The sequence below is a fragment of the Cricetulus griseus genome, chromosome 4, assembly GCF_003668045.3.
Source record: "Cricetulus griseus strain 17A/GY chromosome 4, alternate assembly CriGri-PICRH-1.0, whole genome shotgun sequence".
Classification (NCBI taxonomy): domain Eukaryota; kingdom Metazoa; phylum Chordata; class Mammalia; order Rodentia; family Cricetidae; genus Cricetulus; species Cricetulus griseus.
In genome coordinates this window covers 60,033,238-60,042,972 of record NC_048597.1, presented here as the reverse complement: position 1 = coordinate 60,042,972, position 9,735 = coordinate 60,033,238, and the positions used below count along the sequence as shown (strand labels likewise).

General features: G+C 40.9%; 1 protein-coding gene across 2 annotated transcripts in view; it reads right to left on the bottom strand.

The window, feature by feature from the left end:
* Positions 1 to 1,082: 1,082 nt before the first annotated feature.
* Atp13a4 (ATPase 13A4) overlaps positions 1,083 to 9,735 on the bottom strand; it is a 122,985-nt gene continuing 114,332 nt past the window's right edge. For both annotated transcript variants that reach the window (XM_027412923.2, XM_035444663.1), the window contains exons 29-30: positions 7,503 to 7,583; positions 1,083 to 1,283 (exon numbers count right to left, since the gene is read on the bottom strand). In XM_027412923.2, coding sequence (XP_027268724.1) covers positions 1,083 to 1,283; positions 7,503 to 7,583 — 282 coding nt within the window. The remainder of the gene's footprint in view (positions 1,284 to 7,502; positions 7,584 to 9,735) is intronic.

Sequence of the window (9,735 nt, the reverse complement as noted above, 5' to 3'; positions counted from 1 at the left end):
GCCAGAGATCTACATGTTGTGTAAGGACTTAGCTCAATGACAACATATGATGCAGAACACACAAGAAGGAGTATCCCCAAAACAGCAGAGCAGAGTGTAAGATGAGGGACTCCTAACCCATGGATGCATTCACACGGTCAGGGAAGCAATCAACACTTATACTCTTTGATACCCTTCTATGTTGCCCCTAGAACACAAGTGAGACAAGTATATCATTGTGGGGCCTCAAAGTAGGGGGACTGTAGCACAAAAATTAAAGAAATATAAACAGCCCAGTATTAAGACATCTGTGAACCTCTTCTAAGCAGGAGCCTACTTAGTCACATGTCTTACTTAATCCTAGATTCAAGAGACAGCAGCCCCCAGCTCCTGGGCCAAATCTCTGCTAATGGGATGGGAGTAGGAGTGGAGAAGCTGCTGCTTTGAGGGTGAAACAATGACCCTCCCCTGTGTCTCCAGTTTTTCCTGTCCCTGCTCTATGTGGCAGTGGTCAGTCATCACTCTGAAGTGATCACCACCCTGGGGACAACTGTCCCAGAGTCCTGAAGCAAGAGAAAAGCTCTAGTGTGTGAAGGCACTGAGATGAAGAGGTGTATGTGTCATTGTAGCAAATATGCTGAAGCAAAAGGAGAAGGAAGCCTGTGATTCTGGAACCAGGTAAGGAGATTAGATGATGCTTCTCTTGCATTAGATTTTTCATCAAGTGACAACTGGAAACTGATCCTTGCTCCATTACCACTCTGAGTACACACTGTGTGACTTTCCCTAGATTCATTTATTTTTAGAAAGAATTATCCTAAGATATATTTTCCCTTGGATACCTGCCAGTCTTTTGGCCCATTGCAACCCTTATTCCATTCTTGACTCAATAGGTGTCACCAATGCTTCAGAAGCCAGGAGGAACTGGGGACACTGTTCTCCATAGACTCCATTTAAGCATATGGACTTTAATTTGTCATGAAGAGTTGGTAGTTTATCACCCAACTCCAACTCCAGCTGATGGTGTTGAGTCAAATTGCTTTAACTTCTCTGAAAGAGGTCATTTTATCTTCATTGTGACAACTGTTTAGATATTGCACTCCTCAAAGTTGTTCCTCATTGCTTTCAAACACAGGGTTGCTGTAGGATACCCCCTGAATGTCAGAATAGGAGGTTTGGTTTAGTGGGGGCCAGCTTGAGTCATTTGCCAAATTCCTCTGCCATATGCGATACTGGCTTTTTGATTGATAGCCAAAACATCTCTTGACTGCTAGCCACAAAGCTCGGTTTTCAATAATGGTCTCCTGTAAAATAAAAGATAAAAAAATGTGATTTAAGTTACCTAGTTCCATAGTCATAATCAGACACTCTCACAGTATTTTCTTAGATTCAGCTTAACAAAAGTTGGAGCCTAAGCAAATCTTCAAAAGTTTTGCAGCCAGACTCTCAAACTTTCTACTTAAGGAACTCAACTGGAAGAAGGTATTTTCAAAAACCTGGGAGTTAAGCTGGAAGCAGCCTACCTCAAAGATAGTTCTTGGGAATCTCACACTGAAATTGAATTTCAAATCGTTCAAATTCTATATTTCACACCATACCACATCCAACTTCATGCCTTATAAAATGACATTTTATAAATATTTTAGCATTTCTTAGAACTGAGTGTATGGAAGGATGCATGGTGTTTCTTTGATAGACCTCTGCCAGGTACTGCTTGCTGTGGGCACAGGGCAATGAAATATAAATAGCAGACTCAGTTTAGGGTTGGAGAAATAGAGGTTCATTTCATTACTCTAAGATTAAGGCCAGGTATTCATTTGAGATTGGTGTCCTATTCCCAGCACTGAGGAAGACAGTCTAGTACCCTGAGCCAGTTGAGTTAGAAATAATAATCCCTTCCTTATACATGCTGTAAGGATTATACAACTGCTAGGACAGGGCAGGGCACACACCTTTAATCCCAGCACTTGTGGGGCAGAGGCAGGTGGATCTCTGTGACTTCGAGGCCAGCCTGGTCTACAGAGTGAGTTCTAGGATGCCAGGGCTACACAGAGAAGTCCTGTCTCAAAAGATGAAACAATAAAAGAAAAAGAAATAGAGAAATAATAATAATAATAATAATAATAATAATAATAATAATAATAATAATAAAGCCATGTAAAGATGGAAAACACAAGGAGTCTGGATATGTATGTTACTGTGTTGTCTTTGAATTGTTTGATTGCTGAGAAAGGAGTAACAGTTGCTAATACACATTTGATTATAAATGCTGCTGGATTAATCCAACCTATATATTTTTAAATGCCTTGAATTCTAAATTTAAGTACAAGGACATGTAACTTTGGAAAAGAGATTTTTTTTTTGTTTTTGTTTCCACAGAAAATGAAAAGCTGTGATTCCTTCTAGACTAATATGGTTTGATTAATCAAGACCCTCTGAATCAATGGCCCAGGTGATCCAATATACAAACCAGGTGTGTGTGTGTGTGTGTGTGTGTGTGTGTGTGTGTGTGTGTGTGTGTGTGTGTGTGTCTGTGTGTCTGTGTGTGTGTGTGTGTGTGAATCCATGTGTTTGGTATGTGTTCCATTGTATCATGTTTTGTCCCAAAGTTAAGCATTTTAGATATTTTCCTAAAAGAAAAGGAGAACAAACTGACAAAATTAGAACTGATTTTGATGTCCATCCAGAGTATCTTTTGTGCTCTGAGTTAGTGAAGAATTATGGAAGACATAGTTTCCCTAAAATCTGCCCATCTTTGTTACTTAAGTCTTGTTGTCTATAGTAAAGATAGGAAGCACAGCTTGACAGAGTCTTTTCCTCTGAACACTGGGAGGCCTCTTGGAAGGAATCAAGACCCAAAGGGCCATCTTCAGCATCTGGCCAACGTGTTACTCTGCTTTCCCAAACAGGATCCCTGTAGTTCTCCCTGATCTGAGTGAAGGCAGAGGCATGAGTACCAACTCTGAATTTTTGAATAAAACACTTGTAGGAAAACTAAGTATTTCTTCAAACAAGTTAAATGAAAGATGAGATGGGGATCTCCACGTTGTGTAGAATTTTCCTCCTTCTAGTGTGCTACTTCTGTCCCGTTGCCACTCTCCAAAGCACAGCTGAAGCATTCCTTCTGCATCATCTGTCTTGTGATTCTGTCTTGTAAACCAAATGCATAGATAGGAGCAGAAGCAAAGCTTTCATGAAAAGCCATTTCTTTAAAAGAATTCTCTGTAAGCTTTTCCAACTGACTACTCCATGCTTAAGTACTTATGGACACACACAAGCACAATAATAAAAAAAAAGATGGGCATTATTAAAGTCATTCATATCAGCTCCCATGCTTCTCTACAGGAAGGGAGGGAGACTCATATAGTAAGATCTCAATTGAACCTATTTGGTTTCTGGGCTACTCTGAGATTAGCATTGGTGCCAGACTTTAACAAACCAGACAAACCTTAAAATGCTACAAAGGAAGCCAGACATCATGCCTACTCTTGAGAAAACTGTTTGGACTATGTATAACAGAAGCTGGCCTGCAGGATGGGGTTAGCTCAGTTCAACCAGCATTCCTTTACACTTTCTGGCACATATATAGAGTCACCTAAAGGAAAGATATCTTATTGAGTCCATAATGGTCTTTACCTACTCTCTTAGGTTCATTCACCACATGAAGCAGGAAAACATAGCATCCATCATTCTCAACTATAATAGCCCCCTTTCAAAGACTCAGTAACTCTACTCTATCTCTAAGTACCTGCTGATCACAGAGAAAAGGGTTGGTAAACACCTGGATGCCATAGGAAAGGTGTCTCAGGTGCCTAATTTAGAACTTTCTGGCTGCTGTGGAATAATTCTTCTATACACTGTGAATATATATTGCTATTTGATTTAATAAACAAGCTGACTGGTCAGTAGCTGAACAGGATAAGGTTAGGTGGGAAAGCCAAACTGAGAATGATGGGCCAAGGAAGGGTAGAGTCAGAGGGTCACAAGCTGGATGAAGAGTGAATCAGACATACAAAACTGGATAGAGGTAAAAGCCAAGAACCTTGGGGCTGCATATAGATTAATAGAAATTGTTTAACTTGTAAGAGCTAGTTAGTAACAAGCCTGAGTTATTGGCCAAGCATTTATAATTAATATAAGCCTCAGCATGTTTATTTGAGAGCAGCTACAGGACAGGAAAACACCACCTACAGCTGGCAACCCACAGTAAACATGCATGTGTGTATGTTCATCTCTCACTCAACATGAGAATCAAAGGTGATGCCCCACTCTTATGAGTATCAGTGACCCATCCCAACTGCTTGACATGAGCAAGGTCATTGCCAACATTTAATTTAAATGACTATTACTCATCTCCTAGTAGAATTTTAAATACAATGATTACAGGATTAAATGCAATAAAATGCAGGATTTTAAGTGTAATAACTACTAACACAAGTTCTTGCCAGTAGAGGTTAATGTAAGAGAAGGCATTAGCACACAAATAACTTCAGCATATGTCTGCTTCCTGCCCATAGATTGTGAGTCCAACCCCCTCTGTTATCTTTCTCCTAGAAAATACCCTGGGAAATATCACAGGGTCAATGAACTGTTATGGAAAAACAAATGTATAAAGGTATGATTGAAAGAGTGACAGAAACAAAGTAAGAAATGGTAAGTGTCATGAGAGGCTTGCTGTTTACACTGTTTTGTTGTATTTGTTTTTGTATGTGTTTGAGGAGCCTTGTTTCTATTTTATTTTTGCTTGGTTTGTTTAGGTTTGGACTTCTGAGACTGAATCTCCTTACATAGCCCAGGCTAGCTTCAAATTCTTGACTTTCCTACCACAGCTTTCCAAGTTCTAGGACTATAGACAGATGGCACTACCATGTCCAGTTAGGTTTATGTTTATTAAACACCTACTATGTGTTTTTCCTTACTCACATTTCGGTCCATATGTATATAAAGTAAGGTGTAGTTACTGGTAACATTTTATAGCAGAGGGAGCAAACCCAATGGAACAGAATAATAAGCCAAGCATCAGCAAAGAGCTGTAGCCAGGATTCACACCAGAAGGATTGTCTGAGCCTGTGCTCTTTGCTGAAAATATACCAACTGGGGAAGGGCTTCCTGCCAGGACACCGTGACAGACTTGGACACTCAACAACCATTGTTCTTCCTTGTCCACCTAACCAAAACCAACCAAGCAAATAACCAAGCAAACAATCTAAGCCAACCTGTCCCAGGAGCATGGATTCCCTTACCCAGAATGCCTTTCTACTCAGAATAACAATGAGACAGTTCTAACTATTGAGGTTTATGAAAAAGTCTGCTGATTTGCCATAGGGAAACTTGTGTTTCCCGGTTATACATTCATATCTAAGGAAATAAAAGCTTGAAAGTACCTCCTGTGTTTCTTTTCTGCTCATAAACAGATATGTCACACAACTGGGCTGGAGACCTGGTCAGGAAGCATGAAAGGACACATCCAAAGCTGATGGCACTGAAAGGGGCAGACCTTGTGAGAGTCCTGGGGTGTCCACCTCGAGTCTGGTTCCCAAATCAGTAAATGTCTGTGCTGTTTAAACTGCACTTAATGAGTTTTGTTAATTGCCTAGCAGACCCAGGGATCAGGAAAGATTCATGAAGAGGTCAGTCCTGCTACTATGCCATAGAGGATGCAAATATGGAGAAATATGTTTCAAATGGAAAGAGCAGTCAGCAAGATACGTACATGAGAGTATCCTTTAATCAGTAGTTCTCAGCCTCTGGGTTTTGACCCCTTTGGGGGTTGCATATCAGAATTTATATTACGATTCATAACAGTAGCAAAATTATAATTATGAAGTAGCAATGAAATAATTTTATGGTTGGGGGTCACCACAACATAAGGAAGGTTGAGAACCACTGCTTTAAATGGTGGGGACCCCCCTTCTGCAACTCAATCTGAGGACACCCACATTAACCTGGTTGCTTTGGAGAATGTATGGCTTGGCATAGTTCTTTCAAAATATGCTGCCCAAACCCATCTCAGTGGAAACACCTGGTAACCTGTTGGACATGCAGGCTTTCACACGTACCAAGTCAGACACAGTGAAGGGAAGGCTTGATAATCTATTCTTCCCATTTTAACAAGCCTGCATGATGAGTGTGGTGCTCGCTCTGCTTTGGCATAACCTGGTGTAGCCTCCAGAGAGAGAGAGGCTACAGTGCCCTGATTCAGGGCTCTGTTCTTCCACTGACAACTGTGGCAGTCTTTGCTCTACACAGGATGGAATATTCCCAGAGATCCTGTCTTTACAGCACTATCTGGGAGGTCAGGTTATAAGGAAGCCACAACCCACTGTAAATACCCGTTGCTGGAACATGATAGTTCCACAATTCAGAAGAAGAAGAAGAAGAAGAAGAAGAAGAAGAAGAAGAAGAAGAAGAAGAAGAAGAAGAAGAAGAAGAGGAGGAGGAGGAGGAGGAGGAGGAGGAGGAGGAGGAGGAGGAGGAGGAGGAGGAGGAGGAGAGACAGAACCCTACATTTCTCCTCTCCTTCAAGGATGCCTTCATTAGGTACTACCTTCCAATACCAGGCTTTGAAGAAGGGGGATTATGCCTGATATCACTGAGAGGGTGAAACAATTAGAGATAAAAATGGGTACAAAGTCATTTCACTAAGAAAATGAAGCAAATAGGGATGATAGAAGGAAAGCGGTGAGAAAGCCTCACTGGGAGGCTCATTTCTCATCACAGGTGAAAATAATACACGATGTTAAATGCAAGAAGTCAGATACAAAAAGGCCCACACCTCTGAAGCAAAATGGTGCACACCTACAATTCCAACACTCAATAGGCAGAGGCTGGAAGGCAGGGAGTTCAAAGTCAGCCTGGGTTACATTGTAAGACCCTGTCTTTCACAAACAAAAAGTGGCTTAGTGGTAAAGTCTTACCTAGCATGCACAAGACCCTGGGTTCAATCTTCAGCACTGAAGACAAAACAAAAAGCAAAGCCACATACAAAATGATATCATTTACCTGAAATGTTCCAATAGGAAAATCCACTGAGACAGAAAGTGTGTTTGTGGCTGACAAGGAGGAGGGGAATGGAATGGAAATCGATTGCTAATGGGTTGTGTGATTTCTTTTGGTGTGATGAAAGGATTCTGGAACTAGGTAGTTTGGTGATTGAACACGCTGCAACTATACTAAAAAACATTGAACTGTTTATTTTTAAAATGGTGAGTTTTATAGTGCACAAATCGTATTTCAATTTTAAAATGTGAATTCTGTTTGTGCCTATATTGGAGAATCTTAAGAATAAATAGAACCTTAAAGATCATGATGGAATCCTCCCTGCCACACTTCAGATGAGAAGACCAAATGCTTGTTTTTTCATCAGAGAAAAGCACACCACTCATGTGCCACACCTTTGCTCACAGAGTAAAGGAAGGACCATCACAGTGTCGGGGCTTTGCACATTAAAGTTATTCCATTCTCAAACTTCTAAAGAACTGGACCCCACTCGAACACACAATACATAGCCTGGGGGCACTTACCTCTACAGCAAGGGACACAACAAAGTTGGAGCTGATCATGATGAGAATGTAGACTCTCCACGGGACAGGAGTGCAGAGTAGCTGGCAGAAGATGACAAATGACAGTCAGTCTTAGAACACACAGGCTGGAAATGTTTCCATGCTTACATTGATCATTTGTATAAGCTATAAATCACAGTGGAAACACACACACACACACACACACACACACACACACACACACACACACACACACACATACAAATGATAGCTCAGGGGTTAAGAGCACTGTGTTCTTTCAGAGGCTCAAGAGTTTAGTTTCCAACACCCACATCAGATGGCTCACAACTACCTGTAACTGAAGTTCCAGGTGAACTGACACCTAATTCTGGTCTTCATGAGACCCTCATGTATTTACACAAATTCACACACTGACACACAGACATGCAGAGATTACATAAATCTAGACTATAGATTCTAGAATATAAAATATAGAATATGACATACACATATACATAAAAATTGTAAGTATGGAAAACAGATGTTCAATCATTTGAGGATTGTGACTGTTGTTTTGGTTTTTTCCATGCTTTCTTTTCTTTCCCTCTTAGTCTCTTTCTTTTATCTAAAATTTCTACATTTTCTAATTTTGATCACTTTGCAATAAAAATAAACAACAGTAAACCCTTTTTATCTACTTGCTTTTTGTTGTTTTGAAGAGGGAATGCAGGAATGTGATTTTATTCCCAGGCATCTCTGAGGATGCACGTGTGGAACCTCTACCGTGGACAGTATGGCCTTCTGTACTCTAGTGCAATATTTCTCTTTATTCAAGTCCTGCTTTGGAGCAATGGGTCAGGGCTGCTTCCAGACTGTGTCTATAGCTTCATAGTCTTTGCCTTACAAGGGTACTTGCCAAATGAGCACAAGCAAATCAAGCACTTTCCACACTTCCTTTTTCTTCTTCCAACCCCTATTCAGGCACAGTTCCTGATACATATGTGTGAGAATGAACTAATGGATGGGTGGATGGGTGGGTGGGTAGAAGGATGGGATGGGATGGATGGATGGATGGATGGATAAGAGGATGAGTTGATGGGTGGATTGATGGGTGGATGTTGGATGGGTGGATGAGAGGATTGGTAGATGGATGGGTTGATGGGTGGATGGATAGATGAATAGATGAATGGGTGGATGGATGGATGGGTGGATGGGTAGATGGATGGGTGGGTGGGTGAGTGGGTAGAAGGATGGATGGATGGATGAATGGATGGATGGATGGATTGATGGGTGGATATATGGATGAATGGGTGGGTGGATGAATGGGTGGGTGGATGGATGGGTGGATGAGAGGATGGGTAGATGGATAGGTGACTGGGTGAATGGGTGGGTGGGTGGGTGCATAAGTGTGTGGATAACTCAAGTATACTCTGCTGTGTATTACATGTATTATACAATGCCTCACACGCTTATGGGAGTAAAAGCTGATGCAATCCTATGGAGAACCATGTTCTCAAAATTATTATTTTAAATCCATATCTAGGAATTTACTCCTGGCATATACTTGTAATTGACTGAAAAAAATATGCACATGGTTCTTTTACTGTGTCTTTGTAGGGGTAACAACTTAGAAACAGTTACATGTTAATAAGTTATGATACATACACAATATATACCATGAAATATAATGCATATGTATATTAACAAAATATTGTTATAACTAAAAATAATGGATGTTTATGTGATAGTATGACACAATTACAAAAAATACAGTTATATGAGAGAAATAAGGTACAGGACTGTGTATGAGGTTATAGCAACCATGAAAATGTTCCACTCAGCTCTCCCGCTGATGGGAAGGTAAATACACACAGCTATGAAAATGTTCCACTCGGCTCTCCCGCTGTTGGGAAGATAAATATTGGCTACCTCAAACACTATATTCAAAATCTACCACAACTTGCACTCCAACACTGTCCTTCCCATGGGCTACTCAAGGCTATCAAATGAGGACAGCATAGATTCTCATGAGGCTCACTCCTGTATGATGCCAGACGTTCCTTCCGGACAGTTGGCTTAATCCTTAAGTCACTGCGGATGGGGACTTTCCCTGGGGAACCCTCTTCCCTCCCCTCTCTACTTCATTGGCTTTGATCTTCATGGTAAGGTGAGGCCTCTCACCTTCCCTGGTTTCCAGACTTTTCTCCCACAGATACCTTCTACAATGATATTCTTGCATAGCACATCCTACATT